This window comes from Pseudophryne corroboree, chromosome 6, assembly GCF_028390025.1.
Source record: "Pseudophryne corroboree isolate aPseCor3 chromosome 6, aPseCor3.hap2, whole genome shotgun sequence".
Taxonomy (NCBI): domain Eukaryota; kingdom Metazoa; phylum Chordata; class Amphibia; order Anura; family Myobatrachidae; genus Pseudophryne; species Pseudophryne corroboree.
Window position 1 is genome coordinate 6,111,054 of NC_086449.1, and position 19,301 is coordinate 6,130,354.

Sequence of the window (19,301 nt, forward strand, 5' to 3'; positions counted from 1 at the left end):
CCTACATCCTGTTCACCAGGTACCATGAGCAAATCCCTACATCTCAGTTACCAGGTACCATGAGCAAATCCCTACATACTGATCACCAGGTACCATGTTCAAATCCCTTCATCCTGATCACCAGGCACCATGAGCAAATCCCTACATCCTGATCATTAGGTACCATGAGCAAATCCCTACATCCTGATCACCAGGTACCATGAGCAAATCCCTACATCTCAGTTACCAGGTACCATGAGCAAATCCCTTCATCCTGATCACCAGGTACCATGAGCAAATCCCTTCATCCTGATCACCAGGTACCATGAGCAAATCCCTTAATCCTGATCACCAGGTACCATGAGCAAATCCCTACATCCTGATCACCAGGTACCATGAGCAAATCCCTACATCCTGATCACCAGGTACCATGAGCAAATCCCTTCATCCTGATCACCAGGTACCATGAGCAAATCCCTACATCCTGATCACCAGTTACCATGAGCAAATCCCTACATCCTGATCACCAGGTACCATGAGCAAATCCCTACATCCTGATCACCCAGGTACCATGAGGAAATCCCTACATACTGATCACCAGGTACGATGAGCAAATCCCTACATCCTGATCACCACGTACCATGAGCAAATCCCTACATCCTGATCACCAGGTACGATGAGCAAATCCCTTCATCCTGATCACCAGGTCTTATTGAATGAAATGACTTATCTGACAATTTATTATGCATTAAATGGCATAAGATTACTTCAGCTTCCTCCTTGTGCCCTTTTATGTTTAACCCCATTTATGTATTTTTTTTCTTTCTTTTTATAGGGTCCCTAAAAAGTGCCTCTGACTCTCGCAGGATGCCCCCGCAGAAGCCACAGCGTAGCCCTCATACACATCTGTCTGCCTCCTTCGATGAGGCCTATGCCAACCGCCCTGCCTCCACATCTGCCATTCTCAGTCCCACCACTCGCAGCACTTCACCCTCCTTTGAAGAACCAGTGTACATTGAGATGGTAGGCAATGTCTCCCGAAGGCCTCCGCCACCTCCCACCCCGGCACCCCCTGAAGAAGAGTCAGATGGTGAAGAGGAAGCTATTTATGAGGAAATGAAATACCCACTTCATGAAGAGCAGCCATCCCATCTGCGACATCCTCAACGTCGACGGCCCCCACCGCCTAGAACTCCCGAGGTGGACATTCCTCCTCCATTCCCTAACCTGCTGCATCATAGACCTCCCCTTTTAGGTGCACCAACTGGGAAAGGCCAAAAAATCACAAAGCCTTCGCAGCCTGCGTCGTCCAAGCTGCCAGTCCCCCATAAAGAGATCCCAACCACAGCTCCCTCATCCTCCATCCACCTGCCTCCATCTGGTCGTGCTCGCAGCCACTCTACACCACTGCTCCCACAGGCATCTTCCCAACGCCGACCAGATTCTGAAACCCCAAGAGGGTCAGGGAGCTCGCAGGAAAAAGGGGCATCAATGTTGCCCGTTCCCCACGGACACCCCCGGGACAAATCCCTTTCTTACACAATGGTATATTCTTCCGTCAAGGTGACTCATTCTCTTTTACCAGCTTCACAAATGGAGGAGAAAACGGAGAGGGAGATCTCAGTCTTGGCTGGACTTATCTGCCCAGCGTCTCGTGTGTCTGGAACACAGCTCCCCAGTCGGCCTCCTTCAGCACACCTTCACCAGGTACAAGGGGAGCAGGCTTCTCCTGCTGTCTGGACATACCCTACAGGCAAGAGACCACCAGCATATGAAAACAGTGTTAAGGGCTCAAGAACACCGTTGGTTCAGGCCTCAGACTCCCGTGTAGTCGGGGTCAGTGCTGCGGAGGAGGAAAGAGCCGGGTCCGTATGGGATCTGCAGAGGAGGATGTCATGTGGACGGAGAAGTCAACTTGGAGAACGTAAGTTGATATATTCAGCTTCTGGTACTGGCCAGGCAAGGGGATCTACTAATTGTGTTTTGCATGTCACCGTACGTAAGTGCATAATTACCTGGTATAGATGTAACTGTTCTGGCTTGCATTTCCCTAGCATTAGCAGATGGACCCCGCATCTGGAATGGAAATCCCGCGAAGCCGGATAAACCAAGTCATGGGGCGCTAGTGTCTGGTATCCCTGTTCGGAGTCAGCAAAGCCTGGACAGTGCGATTGCCCGCGGGGTGGCTCGAACTGGTCTTCCAATGCCATGCCAGACCTTCCCAGCGTGTCATCGGAGTGCGGGTACACAATATCATTATTATATAAAGGCCGTGCTCTGTCGTACATTGGGGTAAAGCTGACAACAAAGTACATAAGATAAGAACATAGCTTACATCATACTGTGTAGGCTTGGAATTGGTAATCCCATAGAGAATGCAGACGGGTGGTGAGTGGGCACAAAGAGGGCGAGGGAGCGTAGTTGGGGAGGTCTTAGGCTGGAGATGAGGAGGTGTGGTACAGTCAGCTTCAATATTAAGGGCACATGTGGAGGCTGGATGGAAGTCTGATTGTGTGTGGGAAGCCAGGACATAGGTCAGGAAGGGCACAGGAGTGGTAGAAGCTAGGTTCCTAGATGGGTTTGCTGTCATTCAGAAGGCGTATAATGGAGCAAGTAAATGGATTTCTGCAAATTTGAGAGAACATTTCACCTGGTTAGTGGTCTTGGCGAACCTACTGTGCTGGGTGGCCACCCACGCTTCTGTCCAAGTTTTTGGAGTTCAACATGTTTCCATCAAAAGATGCCAGATCTGGACTGCAACATAGAGAATGTTGCCTCCCTTTGGGGCTGCTTTAGTGATGAAGCCAGTTGGCACCATGGCTCCAGTGATGAAGCCAGTTGGCACCATGGCTCCAGTGATGAAGCCAGTTGGCACCATGGCTCCAGTGATGAAGCCAGTTGGCACCATGGCTCCAGTGATGCAGCCAGTTGGGGGACACTGGACGACCACCCAGTTTATGTCTGTCTTTTGTTTCACTTGTTGAAGGACAATGTTCTCTTGATAGGTTCTCCTTCCTGCTTGATTTACCTCCCACTTTCTCTCTTAACTGCCCAGGAGGACTTAGAGGATAGTTTCAATAATCCTGTCTCGCCAAAGTGGATACCTTTGCATGACCTGAGCTCCGCAAGGCACCCCACTCTACACACTCACATACACACCCTCAATTCTGCACCCGCCCTATGTTGGAGGAGAACCAGGGTCTGCACAAATTAGATTCCCGCCTAGGAGCGTGGAGACTCACGGATTACTACTTACATTTATGGAGGGGGGCACTGATTACTCTATACTGTTGTTCTGTGATTTTATGTTTGTTTTGTTTTGTCTAATTAGAAGTGGGAAGGGTAGGAGGGTCCCAGACCAGCATCTTGCCTTGTATATAATTGCCTTCTGTCTCCTGCTGCCCTCTAGTGCTCAGTAGCTATAACTACATGTCTTTACACTGTCTCTGCAGATTTTGGAGGTAATTATCGCCTTGGCCGTTCAGCCTCCACGTCCGGAGTGCGCCAATCGTCTGTCCAGAGACAAAGTCAGGTATTTCACCTCCGCCGTGACACTACGCATAACTCGGCGAATGGCCCGGGACCCTCACAGAGGCCTTTACGCAGATCATCTCGCTTCCATGCAGAGTATTACTCTCTATCTGCCTGTAACTGTGGCTTCCATCATCCAGTATGCAGATCATCTCACATCCCTGCAGAGTATTACTCTATGTCTGCTCTCTGTAACTGCTGCTTCCATCATTCTGTATGCAGATCATCTCTGCTCTCTGCAGAATATTACTTTTTGCTTCTTGCTGTAATTGCTGCTACATTTGCTATATATACACAGGTTATCTCACCTCTCTGCAGAGCATTACTCTTTCTGCATTTTTCTGTACCTACCACTTCTATCATCATCATATATGCAGATCATCTCATCTCTCTGTATAGCATTACTCCTGCTGCTCTTCCCAGTAACTGCTGCTTTTTTCGCCATTTATGCAGATCATCTCGTCCCTCTGCAGAGCATTGCTCCTTCTGCTTTCCCCTGTAACTGCTGATTCTTTCGTCATATATGCAGACCATCTTGTATCTCTGCAGAGCATTACTCTTACTGCTTCTCACTGTAACTACCGCTTCTGTAATCCTGTATGCAGATCATCTCACCTCTCTGCAGAGCAGCACTCCTCCTGCTCTTCCCTGAAAATGCTGCTTCTTTCGTCATATACACAGGTCATCTCACCATTCTGCAGAGCATTACTCCCTCTGCTTCCCTCTGTAACTACCACTTCTATCATCATATATGCAAGTCATTTCACCTCTCTGCAGAGCATTTCTCCTTCTGTCTCTCTCTATAACTACCACTTCTATCATTATGTATGCAGATCATCTTGTCTCTCTGCAGAGCATTACATCCTCTACTTTTCCCTTTTACTTTCGCCATATATGCAGGTCATCTCACCTCTCTGCAGAGCATTAATTTTTCAATTTCTGTCTGTAAATATTGCTTCTATCATCCTGTATGCTGGTCATCTCACCTCTGTGCAGAGCATTACTCCCTCTGCTTTTCCCAGTAGCTGCTGCCTCTTTCGTCATATATGCAGATCATCTCACCTCTCTGCAGAGCATTACTCCCTCTGCTTTTCCCTGTAACGGCTGCTACTTTTGCTATATACGCAGATCATCTCACCTCTCTGCAGAGCATTACTCCCTCTGTTTTTTCCTGTAACTGCTGCTTCTTTTGCTATATACGCAGATCATCTCACCTCTCTGCAGAGCATTACTCCCTCTGCTTTAACCCTGTAACTGCTGCCTCTTTCGCTATATATGCAGATCATCTCACCCATCTGCAGAGCATTACCCCTCCACATACGCCACTACCTTTCATACTAATTCCTCCCATTATGTTTTTTCCCCCGCCAGGCTGTTCCGTCTCCCACCCCGTCTTTGCCTGCAGGGGGCCGGGAGCGTGACGGGAAGCTTCAGGAGGTGATTGAGAGGAAGAGATTTCTGTGCCATGAGATCAAGTCCCGTCAGCCGAGGGCCGAGAGAGGACTATGCAAGCAGGAAAGCCTGCCCATCCTGCCCAGCTGGCGGCGTGGCTCCGAGGTCCGGAAGGGGGGCACCCCACCATGCCATCGGCAGCAGGCTGTGCTGTGGGACACTGCCATCTGAGAGCATTCAACCCCTCTCTTTACCCGGGGCCGCTGGCCGAAACCCTGTGGTGAGGGTAGGGAGGAGAAGATATGGGTGGGAGAGGTGGGGAGAGATGTTCTGTGGATAAGATGGCGATCATCTGCAGGAAAGGAAGAGAGAGTTCCTGTACGACAAGACACCCTGGACGGGGGTTGGGGGGTTGGGGATGATTTAAAAAAAAAAAGAATAATGGGGGGGGAGGGGGGGGGTTGTTCTGAAGATAGTGATAAGTAAAGTTAGAAATGGCGGTGGTCTTCTGGAGGAAGAGGTGAGGGGTCTGGGCTGGGTCCTCCGAGATATGACCATGATATTTTCTCCACCGTGAGTGGGGTCTCACAGAGAAAGAGACACAACACTAGGGTCCAACTGGAGGGAAACCCTACAAATATGGTCAAGGGCTAACTAAGCAGGAATCTGCGGAGCGGTCAGTACCGGCTCCGATCAGGGGTCCTGCGAGTGTCAGGGGGTCGCTCTGCAGAGCTTCCCATCCAATGACAAGGACTAATACTCAGCATATCAAAGAACATTCGGCGGACTGTATACGTAGCTGCTTTCCCGCGGGATAGAGTGTCAGCTCACAAGATTACATTCATGTACTGCGAGCGAACAGGATAATACTACCCTGTAACTGATAGGTACCCTGTTTCTGTGACACCATTATACTATCAGAGGGGTCACTGACCCTATAACTTATAGGTATCCTGTGTGTGTGACGCTATTATCCCATCAGAGGGGTCACTGACCCTATAACTTATAGGTATCCTGTGTGTGTGACACTATTATCCCATCAGAGGGGTCACTGACCCTATAACTTATAGGTATCCTGTGTGTGACACTATTATCCCATCAGAGGGGTCACTGACCCTATAACTTATAGGTATCCTGTGTGTGTGACACTATTATCCCATCAGAGGGGTCACTGACCCTATAACTTATAGATATCCTGTGTGTGTGACACTATTATCCCATCAGAGGGGTCACTGACCCTATAACTTATAGGTATCCTGTGTGTGTGATGCTATTATCCCATCAGAGGAGTCACTGACCCTATAACTTATAGATATCCTGTGTGTGTGACACTATTATCCCATCAGAGGGGTCACTGACCCTATAACTTATAGGTATCCTGTGTGTGACACTATTATCCCATCAGAGAGGACACTGACCCTATAACTTATAGGTATCCTGTGTGTGTGACACTATTATCCCATCAGAGGGGTCACTGACCCTATAACTTATAGGTATCCTGTGTGTGTGATGCTATTATCCCATCAGAGGAGTCACTGACCCTATAACTTATAGATATCCTGTGTGTGTGACACTATTATCCCATCAGAGGGGTCACTGACCCTATAACTTATAGGTATCCTGTGTGTGACACTATTATCCCATCAGAGAGGACACTGACCCTATAACTTATAGGTATCCTGTGTATGATACTATTATCCCATCAGAGGGGTCACTGACCCTATAACTTATAGGTATTCAGTGTGTGTGACACTATTATCCCATCAGAGGGGTCACTGACCCTATAACTTATAGGTATCCTGTGTGTGTGACACTATTATCCCATCAGAGGGGTCACTGACCCTATAACTTATAGGTATCCTGTGTGTGACACTATTATCCCATCAGAGGGGTCACTGACCCTATAACTTATAGGTATCCTGTGTGTGTGACACTATTATCCCATCAGAGGGGTCACTGACCCTATAACTTATAGGTATCCTGTGTGTGTGACACTATTATCCCATCAGAGGGGACACTGACCCTATAACTTATAGGTATCCTGTGTGTGTGTGACACTATTATCCCATCAGAGGGGTCACTGACCCTATAACTTATAGGTATCCTGTGTGTGTGATGCTATTATCCCATCAGAGGGGTCACTGACCCTATAACTTATAGGTATCCTGTGTGTGTGATGCTATTATCCCATCAGAGGGGTCACTGACCCTATAACTTATAGGTATCCTGTGTGTGTGACACTATTATCCCATCAGAGGGGTCACTGACCCTATAACTTATAGGTATCCTGTGTGTGTGTGTGTGACACTATTATCCCATCAGAGGGGTCACTGACCCTATAACTTATAGGTATCCTGTGTGTGTGACACTATTATCCCATCAGAGGGGTCACTGACCCTATAACTTATAGGTATCCTGTGTGTGACACTATTATCCCATCAGAGGGGTCACTGACCCTATAACTTATAGGTATCCTGTGTGTGACACTATTATCCCATCAGAGGGTCACTGACCCTATAACTTATAGGTATCCTGTGTGTGTGACGCTATTATCCCATCAGAGGGGTCACTGACCCTATAACTTATAGGTATCCTGTGTGTGTGTGTGTGACACTATTATCCCATCAGAGGGGTCACTGACCCTATAACTTATAGGTATCCTGTGTGTGTGACACTATTATCCCATCAGAGGGGTCACTGACCCTATAACTTATAGGTATCCTGTGTGTGACACTATTATCCCATCAGAGGGGTCACTGACCCTATAACTTATAGGTATCCTGTGTGTGACACTATTATCCCATCAGAGGGTCACTGACCCTATAACTTATAGGTATCCTGTGTGTGTGACGCTATTATCCCATCAGAGGGGACACTGACCCTATAACTTATAGGTATCCTGTGTGTGTGACACTATTATCCCATCAGAGGGGACACTGACCCTATAACTTATAGGTATCCTGTGTGTGTGACACTATTATCCCATCAGAGGGGACACTGACCCTATATCTAATAGGTATCGTGTGTGTATGTGTGTGTGTGTGTGTGTGTGTGTGTGTGTGTGTGTGTGTGTGTGTATGTGTGACACTATTATCCCATCAGAGGGGTCACTGATCCTATAACTTATAGGTATCCTGTGTGTGTGACACTATTATCCCATCAGAGGGGTCACTGACCCTATAACTTATAGGTATCCTGTGTGTGACACTATTATCCCATCAGAGGGGTCACTGACCCTATAACTTATAGGTATCCTGTGTGTGACACTATTATCCCATCAGAGGGGTCACTGACCCTATAACTTATAGGTATCCTGTGTGTGACACTATTATCCCATCAGAGGGGTCACTGACCCTATAACTTATAGGTATCCTGTGTGTGACACTATTATCCCATCAGAGGGGTCACTGATCCTATAACTTATAGGTATCCTGTGTGTGACGCTATTATCCCATCAGAGGGGTCACTGACCCTATAACTTATAGGTATCCTGTGTGTGTGGCACTATTATCCCATCAGAGGGGTCACTGATCCTATAACTTATAGGTATCCTGTGTGTGTGTGACACTATTATCCCATCAGAGGGGTCACTGACCCTATAACTTATAGGTATCCTGTGTGTGTGTGACACTATTATCCCATCAGAGGGGTCACTGACCCTATAACTTATAGGTATCCTGTGTGTGTGACACTATTATCCCATCAGAGGGGTCACTGACCCTATAACTTATAGGTATCCTGTGTGTGACACTATTATCCCATCAGAGGGGTCACTGACCCTATAACTTATAGGTATCCTGTGTGTGACACTATTATCCCATCAGAGGGTCACTGACCCTATAACTTATAGGTATCCTGTGTGTGTGACGCTATTATCCCATCAGAGGGGACACTGACCCTATAACTTATAGGTATCCTGTGTGTGTGACACTATTATCCCATCAGAGGGGACACTGACCCTATAACTTATAGGTATCCTGTGTGTGTGACACTATTATCCCATCAGAGGGGACACTGACCCTATATCTAATAGGTATCGTGTGTGTGTGTGTGTGTGTGTGTGTGTGTGTGTGTGTGTGTGTGTGTGTGTGTGTATGTGTGACACTATTATCCCATCAGAGGGGTCACTGATCCTATAACTTATAGGTATCCTGTGTGTGTGACACTATTATCCCATCAGAGGGGTCACTGACCCTATAACTTATAGGTATCCTGTGTGTGACACTATTATCCCATCAGAGGGGTCACTGACCCTATAACTTATAGGTATCCTGTGTGTGACACTATTATCCCATCAGAGGGGTCACTGACCCTATAACTTATAGGTATCCTGTGTGTGACACTATTATCCCATCAGAGGGGTCACTGACCCTATAACTTATAGGTATCCTGTGTGTGACACTATTATCCCATCAGAGGGGTCACTGATCCTATAACTTATAGGTATCCTGTGTGTGACGCTATTATCCCATCAGAGGGGTCACTGACCCTATAACTTATAGGTATCCTGTGTGTGTGGCACTATTATCCCATCAGAGGGGTCACTGATCCTATAACTTATAGGTATCCTGTGTGTGTGTGACACTATTATCCCATCAGAGGGGTCACTGACCCTATAACTTATAGGTATCCTGTGTGTGTGACACTATTATCCCATCAGAGGGGTCACTGACCCTATAACTTATAGGTATCCTGTGTGTGTGACACTATTATCCCATCAGAGGGGTCACTGACCCTATAACTTATAGGTATCCTGTGTGTGTGACACTATTATCCCATCAGAGGGGTCACTGACCCTATAACTTATAGGTATCCTGTGTGTGTGACACTATTATCCCATCAGAGGGGTCACTGACCCTATAACTTATAGGTATCCTGTGTGTGTGATGCTATTATCCCATCAGAGGGGTCACTGACCCTATAACTTATAGGTATCCTGTGTGTGTGACACTATTATCCCATCAGAGGGGTCACTGACCCTATAACTTATAGGTATCCTGTGTGTGACACTATTATCCCATCAGAGGGGTCACTGATCCTATAACTTATAGGTATCCTGTGTGTGACGCTATTATCCCATCAGAGGGGTCACTGGCCCTATATCTTATAGGTATCCTGTGTGTGTGACACTATTACCCCATCAGAGGGGTCACTGACCCCAGAGCCGGCCCTAAGATTTTGGCTGGTGCCCCCTAGCACCGCCGCTAGTTCTGCAGGACATGCCTGGCATGAGTCAGCTGGCAGCTCTGCTAACGTCGGGTGCCTTTTGTTTATGAAAATGCATCATATTATTTGCATTACTGTGTGGCTAGGATGCACAAGCAGCTTCTGCTGATTAAAATGATATGCGGCATGCCTATATTCTGTGTGCGACTGTGGCTGTATCTGCATACGAAATGCTACATTACAGTGATTTCCAGGAATACACTGCAACGTAGCATTTCGTATGCAGATACAGCCGCAGTCACACACAGAATATAGGCATGCCGCATATCATTTTAATCAGCAGAAGCTGCTGGTGCCCCTAAGCATACCAAATGCCCTAGGCATTTGCCTAGTTTGCCTATGCCTAAGGCCGGCTCTGACTGACCCTATAATTTATAGGTATCGTGTGTGTGTGTGTGTGTGTGTGTGTGTGTGTGTGTGTGTGTGTGTGTGTGTGTGTGTGACGCTATTCTCCCATCAGAGGGGTCACTGACCTTATAACTTATAGGTGTCCTGTGTGTGACACTATTATCCCATCAGAGGGGTCACTGACCCTATAACTTATAGGTATCCTGTGTGTGTGACACTATTATCCCATCAGAGGGGTCACTGACCCTATAACTTATAGGTATCCTGTGTGTGTGACACTATTATCCCATCAGAGGAGTCACTGACCCTATAACTTATAGGTATCCTGTGTGTGTGACACTATTATCCCATCAGAGGGGTCACTGACCTTATAACTTATAGGTGTCCTGTGTGTGACACTATTATCCCATCAGAGGGGTCACTGACCCTATAACTTATAGGTATCCTGTATGTGTGTGACACTATTATCCCATCAGAGGGGTCACTGACCCTATTAACTTATAGGTATCCTGTGTGTGTGTGACACTATTATCCCATCAGAGGGGTCACTGACCCTATAACTTATAGGTCTCCTGTGTGTGTGACACTATTATCCCATCAGAGGGGTCACTGACCCTATAACTTATAGGTATCCTGTGTGTGTGTGTGTGTGTGTGTGTGTGTGTGTGTGTGTGTGTGTGTGTGTGTGTGTGTGTGTGTGTGTGACACTATTATCCCATCAGAGGGGTCACTGACCCTATAACTTATAGGTCTCCTGTGTGTGTGACACTATTATCCCATCAGAGGGGTCACTGACCCTATAACTTATAGGTATCCTGTGTGTGTGATGCTATTATCCCATCAGAGGGGTCACTGACCCTATAACTTATAGGTATCCTGTGTGTGTGACACTATTACCCCGTCAGAGGGGACACTGACCCTATAACTTATAGGTATCCTGTGTGTGACACTATTATCCCATCAGAGGGGTCACTGACCCTATAACTTATAGGTATCCTGTGTGTGTGATACTATTATCCCATCAGAGGGGTCACTGACCCTATAACTTATAGGTATCCTGTGTGTGTGACACTATTACCCCGTCAGAGGGGACACTGACCCTATAACTTATAGGTATCCTGTGTGTGACACTATTATCCCATCAGAGGGGTCACTGACCCTATAACTTATAGGTATCCTGTGTGTGTGACACTATTATCCCATCAGAGGGGACACTGACCCTATATCTAATAGGTATTGTGTGTGTGTGTGTGTGTGTGTGTGTGTGTGTGTGTGTGTGTGACACTATTATCCCATCAGAGGGGTCACTGACCCTATAACTTATAGGTATCCTGTGTGTGTGACACTATTATCCCATCAGAGGGGTCACTGACCCTATAACTTATAGGTGTCCTGTGTGTGACACTATTATCCCATCAGAGGGGTCACTGACCCTATAACTTATAGGTATCCTGTGTGTGTGACACTATTACCCCATCACCGTACCCACGTTGCTCTGTCCACCTCTTGTCTATGTCTGGACGCAATGTAGTATGCACTGACACACTCGGTTAGCCATGTGAAGGTTGGTCCCTTATTGGCCTGGGCAGGGCTGCATTAGAAATTGTGGATCACAATACAAATTAAACAGGGTAGGGGCAGTCCCCCTCCCCACCACCGCTTGCTCCAAAATTTCCCTGCACGTCATCAAGATCCTACACGCTCATATGTGTTTCAAAACGTTCCCAGATGTAACTCGTAACATTTTCACTTGTGCCCAAACTTCCCCATATCCTCATACCTCACATGCCACACAATTCTCCCCATGTGCCCCTCATACCTCACATGCCACACACTTCTCCTCATATGCCCCTCATACCTCACATGCCACACAGTTCTCCTCATATGCCCCTCAGACCTCGCATGCCACACAATTCTCTCTATATGCCCCTCAGACCTCACATGCCACACAATTCTCCTCATATGCCCCTCATACCTCACATGCCACACACTTCTCCCCATATGTCCCTCAGCCCTCACATGCCACACAATTCTCCCCATATGTCCCTCAGACCTCACATGCCACACAATTCTCTCCATATGCCCCTCAGACCTCACATGCCACACAATTCTCCCCATATGCCCCTCATACCTCACATGCCACACAATTCTTCTCATATGCCCCTCAGACCTCACATGCCACACAATTCTCCCCATATGCCCCTCATACCTCACATGCCACACAATTCTCCCCATATGCCCCTCAGATCTCACATGCCACACACTTCTCCCCATATGCCCCTCAGACCTTGCATGCCACACAATTCTCTCCATATGCCCATCAGACCTCGCATGCCACACAATTCTCTCCAAATGCCCCTCAGACCTCACATGCCACACAATTCTCTCCATATGCCCCTCAGACCTCACATGCCACACAATTCTCTCCATATGCCCCTCAGACCTTGCATGCCACACAATTCTCTCCATATGCCCCTCAGACCTCACATGCCACACAATTCTCTCCATATGCCCCTCAGACCTCACATGCCACACAATTCTCTCCATATGCCCCTCAGACTTCACATGCCACACAATTCTCTCCATATGCCCCTCAGACCTTGCATGCCACACAATTCTCTCCATATGCCCCTCAGACCTCACATGCCACACAATTCTCTCCGTATGCCCCTCAGACCTCACATGCCACACAATTCTCCCCATATGCCCCTCAGACCTCACATGCCACACAATTCTCCCCATATGCCCCTCAGACCTCACATGCCACACAATTCTCCTCATATGCCCCTCAGACCTCACATGCCACACAAATCTCCCTATATGCCCCTCAGACCTCTTCATGTGTTTCCTGGATCATGCCATATGGTTTCTAAATACCCATTATACTATACCTTCCCATTTGCCCTTTATATGTCCATCAGACCTCTCCATTTGCTTATTGGGGATCCCCACATGCCATTTATGTGCCCATTAGTCCTTCCCTCATGCCCTTCAGACCACCACACATGCCCAGCAGAAATCCTTACATGCCCATAAGCCTTCCCCACATGCCTTTCAGAAATCCCCACTTGCCCATAAGACTTCCCCACTTTCCCCTTCATGCCATTAGACCTACCATCATGTCACACAGACCACCAACATGCATTAGACCTCCTCCTATGCCCATCAGACTTCTTCACATGCTTTTTAAATGCCCATCAGACCTCCCCATATGACCATGAGACTTCTTAACATGCCCTTTGCATGCCCATCAGACCTACCCACTTGACTCCCTGACCTCAACGCATGCCCTTGACATGCCATCAGACCTCCACCCTAATCGCTTATATTGTCATTTCTCTGCTTCCATTCTCCCTCTCCTGCCATCTCTCTTCTTGATGTGACGCATTGTTGAGGTCAACGCGCAGTTCGCTCGTTGCCTATTAGTGACTGAACTCTCCCGCATCATCAAACAAAAGCCAAACACTATCAAAGCAAAGGGGCTGCAGGTCACGACGAACCCCCAGTCAGTCCGGGACCCTTACACCTTTGTCCCCGTCCCTTTCTTCCTGTTGGCAGCCGTGTTTCTGAGTAACAGTCTTATTTTAGCAGGACAGGCGGAAACATGCAAGTGGTGATGGGACAAAATGTATCAGGGGAGGGTTTAATGGTCCTCTTAACTTTTCCTATTTGGAAGAATGTTCATGTCTGGTGGCTAAGAGTAATGCACATTGCGGTTTGGTAGTGAGTAACCCCCATTGTCTTACCTCAGAACAGGCTCTTTACAGACGACTATGGAAGACCTAAAAACGTAACAAGCCGAGATGCTGAATAGACATTTTTATTAACAAATATTCACCAAAACTGAGTGTTACTAAGAATACATAAACCTACTCCATTTATTTATAGGGTAATTTTTTCTGAACTGTAATAATACTATTTCAAATATTTATTCATGTATATAAACATTTTTGTATATAGAAGGAAAAGGTGAGGGGTAGAAGATTGTAACGATCGTAGCTTCAATGTCATTCTTGTATTTTAATTATGGTTTTGCAACATTTTGAAGCATATTTCTCATTTCCATGAAATTTGACACTATACGGAAAATTTTCTGAAGTGCATTATAGCTTTTTGCATTTTATTTTTAGCATTTTATATTTATTTTACAATTTGGAAAACAGTGTTTATATTTTCTATTTTGTTGCAAAAGAAATCTGTAATTTCTTTAAACTGAAGGGTTGTTTTCTTTTTTTGTCCTTTAAATATATTTGTTTTTCTAACTGCAAACATAATTATTATTTTTTATTTAATTTTAATATATTTCAACAATGAAAATTATGGTTAACAATTCTGTATCTTTCTTTATGTACCTATTTATTCTTATATTTATGTATGTATGAATTTATTTATATATTTATTTATGTATTTATTTATTTATTGATATATATTATTTATTTATGTATTTATTTATGTATGTATGTATGTATTTATTAATATATTTGTGTATTTATATATTTATTTATTTATGCATTTATTTATTGATATATCTATTAATTTATGTATTTATTTATTTATTTATATATTTATTTATTGATATATTTATATATGCATTTCAGATCATCTATTCCCCCATTATTTTCTTGTATGGACATCCTCTCTGAAACGCAAGATACCGGGTAATGATATTATTCTGTATCTCATCTGCCCCTACTTTCACGTAATAGTAAAGATCTAATTTTAGTCAACAGTTTATGATCCAACAATGCATGTGCATTGAAACTTAAACTATCTGTTATGTAATCATTTAATATTATATATTTGTTTTAATTTTGTCAAACTTATCAATTACCCTGGCAACTGAATTATTTATTCCTCCAGTTTGTTTCTGTATTTGGTTACAATACTTTTTCTTTTTTCTTTTTTATCTTTAAAGAATGTATTTACAGTTAAGCACCTTGGATTGATGCATAATAATCCTTCTGAATGTAATCTAAATATATTTTCTCATTTATTTAAGTGTTCTTATGAGATTTAAAAAAAAAAATCACTCCATTTAAGCCTTTGATATTATCCTTTCATTTAAGCAATCGACTAGATTGTTTTTTTTTTTTTTTTTGTTTTTTTACTTTTTATATACTTATAGCTGAATATATATATATTTGTGTCTGTGGTAAAGTACTCTGTTGTTAAATTTAACAGAAATATTTTGTTTATGAGTTTTTACCAGTATATTTTTTTTCTCTCATTTTATGTTTCTCTAGAAGGAAAATTAATTGTACCGTTTAGGGCAAAAAATATGGAAGAATGTGTAACCGAGATTAAAAATAAAAAATCAATTTTACAGATACTGTCCGTTGTGCATTTTCTGTATTCATCATCTGTAAGTCTTTCCGATTTATCCCTAAATGCAAGTTTATTCTACATAACCTGTATCAAGCAAAAATAATGGTTATGGTGAGGAGGGCTTCAAATGATCCAAGGTCTCCCTTGTAAATAAAATACAGTAGAGATATTATCTATGGATAGGTGTTCACCATGCTGTTCCAAATGTAAGGTCACCTGGTTTAGTCTCCGATGGCCGTGCCTCTACCCATGTCTTTTTCCAGGGCCACGTGCAGGTACAGACATATGGACCTGATAAATCCCTCCTGTTATATTCTTTATTTTTGCAGCTCGCATTAAAACTTGTATTTTTTTATATTTTTTTACTGAAAGGTCACTTTTCATATATTTTTCATTTTATCTATCTACCTATATTATTATTATTATTATTATTATTATCAACATTTTCCTTTTAAAATATTATTTTCCTTTATTTATATGGGGCCACAAGGGGTCCACAGCATCTTACAAAATACATAAATAGAAACCGTATGAACAAAACAAGAAAAAAGTACAGAGCATTGCAGGACATGGACAGTGGTCAGGAGATGGTGGTATAAGTGAGAAAAGTAAAGCATATGAGGGTGGAGGGCCCTGCTTGTGAGAGCACACTGTTAAAGCAGCAAGAACTACAGCATTCCAGTTTTGCTGTTTGCCGTCCATCCAGTAGCGGTTCTTGCCACGGGCAAGCAGGCTTTTTGCCCGAGGTGCCGCTGTCCCCAGGGTGTGGCTGCTGCCTTGGCAAGAGCCGCTACTGATCCCCGCTCCCCTCTCCCCGGCTGCAGCAGGCGCCATGGGCTCTGTTGGCGCCCACTGCAGCTGGCTCCACTGACAGAAACTAGAGGTCATAACTGACCTCTAGTGTCAGTGCGGTGCTGCTATGGGAGAGACATCACGACATCTCTCCCATAGAGAGGAGTCAGCAGCCGGAGACGGAGGGCAGCACAGCAGCAGCGGTCCGGAAGCAAGTATTGTGTAGTTGTGTTTTTTATTGTGTGTGTTTGTAAGCAGCGCTACAGGGGGCACAACTACTGGGGCACATCTACAGGGGGCACAACTACTGGGGACAAAGCTACTGGGGGCAAATCTACTGGGGGCACAACTACTAGGGGCACAGCTAGAGGGCACTGCTACAGGGGGCACATCTACAAGGGGCACAACTACTGGGGGCACAGCTACAGGAGGCACAACTACTGGGGTCACAACTACAGGGGGCACAGCTACCTATAGATTGTAAGCTTGCGAGCAGGGCCTTCCTACCTCTATGTTTGTCTGTTTTTACCCAGTTTTGTTCTATTACTGTTGTTCTAATTGTAAAGCGCAACGTAATATGCTACGCTATATAAGAAACTGTTAATAATAATAATGATAATACTGGGGGCATAGCTAGGGGGCACTGCTACAGGGGGGCACAGCTACTGGGGCAAATCTACTGGGGGCACAACTACTGGTGGCACAGCTACAGGGGGCAAACTACTGGGGGCACATCTACAGCAGTCACAGCTACTGGGGGCACAAGTACAGGGGGATAACTGTGGCCATGCCCCTTTTTTGGGGCGAGCACCTAGCTCTATTTTACGGGGGGGGGGGCAACAGGAAACTTTCGCCCTGGGCGCCACAATGTCTAGAACCGGCCCTGCGTCCATCAAACTTTCAAATGTGTGGTTCACATTTGGGCGAAATAGCTCTGTCGTGGCCAAATTTGTTCGACTGTATTGGCTTAATTACTCCGTCTAAAGTTCAAGAAATTCCAGATCGTGTTTTACTAGCTTGAAGAACCGAATCAAGTAGTTCTAAGCTATGGTATCTGACACCCAGTGCCCCCTCTCTCCACCATAACCCCGTTCCACCCCAGCTCCACTGGCAGGTCTTCTTTTTATGTTCTTAGGGGGCTCCAGAGGATGAGATAAGCTGTAGTTCCGTTTGTGACACAATCCATCACAGGTAATACTGTGTTGTGTCCAGCAGGGGGCAGAGCAAATCTGGGCTATGTAAAATAACCTTGCCGCACAATTTTATTTTATTTTCCAAATAATGCACACAGTCTTCTTACTAGTGTTTGTTAGAAAAGAAAAGTAAACTACTCCTTCTTCTGAGTCCGCATACACACTGCAGACATGTCACGTAGCTCCTGTGTCCGTTAGGAGTAACCCGCGTCATGTATTGCTATGCTTCATTTGCAACGTTGTACAATTCCTTTGCAACAAGAATATTAATCCTAAATATCCAGGATACGATACAATGCGAATAAAGCTGGGTACACACTGGAACGATGTCGGGCCGATTTGCCGCTTCGCAACGACAAATCGCCTACATCGCTCAGTGTGTACGGGAGACTGCACGTTCCCGCGGTTGCTAGGTTTGATGTCAAACCTAGCGAAACTACTAGCAACCTTGTTTATACTAATGACGAAGGACGGAACGTGATTGTTCATCCTTCTGTAAACTCGTTCCAGTGTGTACACTCAATCTGGGCTCAGGGGGCATTTGTTCCGATGCCCCCATGTGGCTACATGAAATAGTTCTGCATCATTTAGCCTCGCCACTCTCCCGGGGGGTGATGGGGAAAACAGTTACAAATCTCCAGAAAAATGACCCAAGGATAGACCAATGAGGCAGATCCATCCCAGTTGGAAGACACACTGCCAGCCAATCACAAGTGGCCACAATGGTACGCCCCTCACTCTCCCTCGTGCTCCCAGTCACTGATCACTGTGGGGTGTAATGTGTAAGGAGCACTACTGTGTGGTGTAATGTGTAAGGAGCACTACTATGGTGTGGTGTAATGTGTAAGGAGAACTACTACTGTGTGGTGTAATGTGTAAGGAGAACTACTACTGTGTGGTGTAATGTGTAAGTAGCACTACTATGGTGTGGTGTAATGTGTAAGGAGCACTACTACTGTGTGGGCATAATGCATTCGGGACACTACTACTGTGTAACATAACATGTATAAGGGACACTACTGTGTGGTGTAATGTGTAAGGAGCACTACTATGGTGTGGTGTAATGTGTGAGGAGCACTACTACTGTGTGGTGTAATGTGTAAGGAGCACTACTACTGTGTGGTGTAATGTGTAAGGAGAACTACTACTGTGTGGTGTAATGTGTAAGGAGCACTACTATGGTGTGGTGTAATGTGTGAGGAGCACTACTGTGTGGTGTAATGTGTAAGGAGCACTACTATGGTGTGGTGTAATGTGTAAGGAGCACTACTACTGCGTGGTGTAATGTGTAAGGAGCACTACTACTGCGTGGTGTAATGTGTAAGGAGCACTACTACTGCGTGGTGTAATGTGTGAGGAGCACTACTACTGCGTGGTGTAATGTGTGAGGAGCACTACTACTGTGTGGTGTAATGTGTAAGGAGCACTATTACTGTGTGGCTTAATGTGTAAGGAGCACTACTACTGTGTGGTGTAATGTGTGAGGAGCACTACTACTGTGTGGCGTAATGTGTA

General features: G+C 45.3%; 1 protein-coding gene across 3 annotated transcripts in view; it reads left to right on the plus strand.

Moving 5' to 3' along the window:
* NYAP1 (neuronal tyrosine phosphorylated phosphoinositide-3-kinase adaptor 1) overlaps positions 1-15,455 on the plus strand; it is a 95,772-nt gene extending 80,317 nt beyond the window's left edge. For 2 of the 3 annotated variants that reach the window (XM_063930110.1, XM_063930111.1), the window contains exons 5-8: positions 815-1,903; positions 2,034-2,222; positions 3,432-3,511; positions 4,882-5,287. In XM_063930110.1, the coding sequence (XP_063786180.1) occupies positions 815-1,903; positions 2,034-2,222; positions 3,432-3,511; positions 4,882-5,133 (1,610 nt within the window). In that variant the 3' untranslated portion in view covers positions 5,134-5,287. Of the gene's footprint in view, positions 1-814; positions 1,904-2,033; positions 2,223-3,431; positions 3,512-4,881; positions 5,288-15,074 lie in introns of those variants that run through there. The other variant, XM_063930112.1, reaches the window with a different exon arrangement.
* The last annotated feature ends 3,846 nt before the right edge of the window (positions 15,456-19,301 follow it).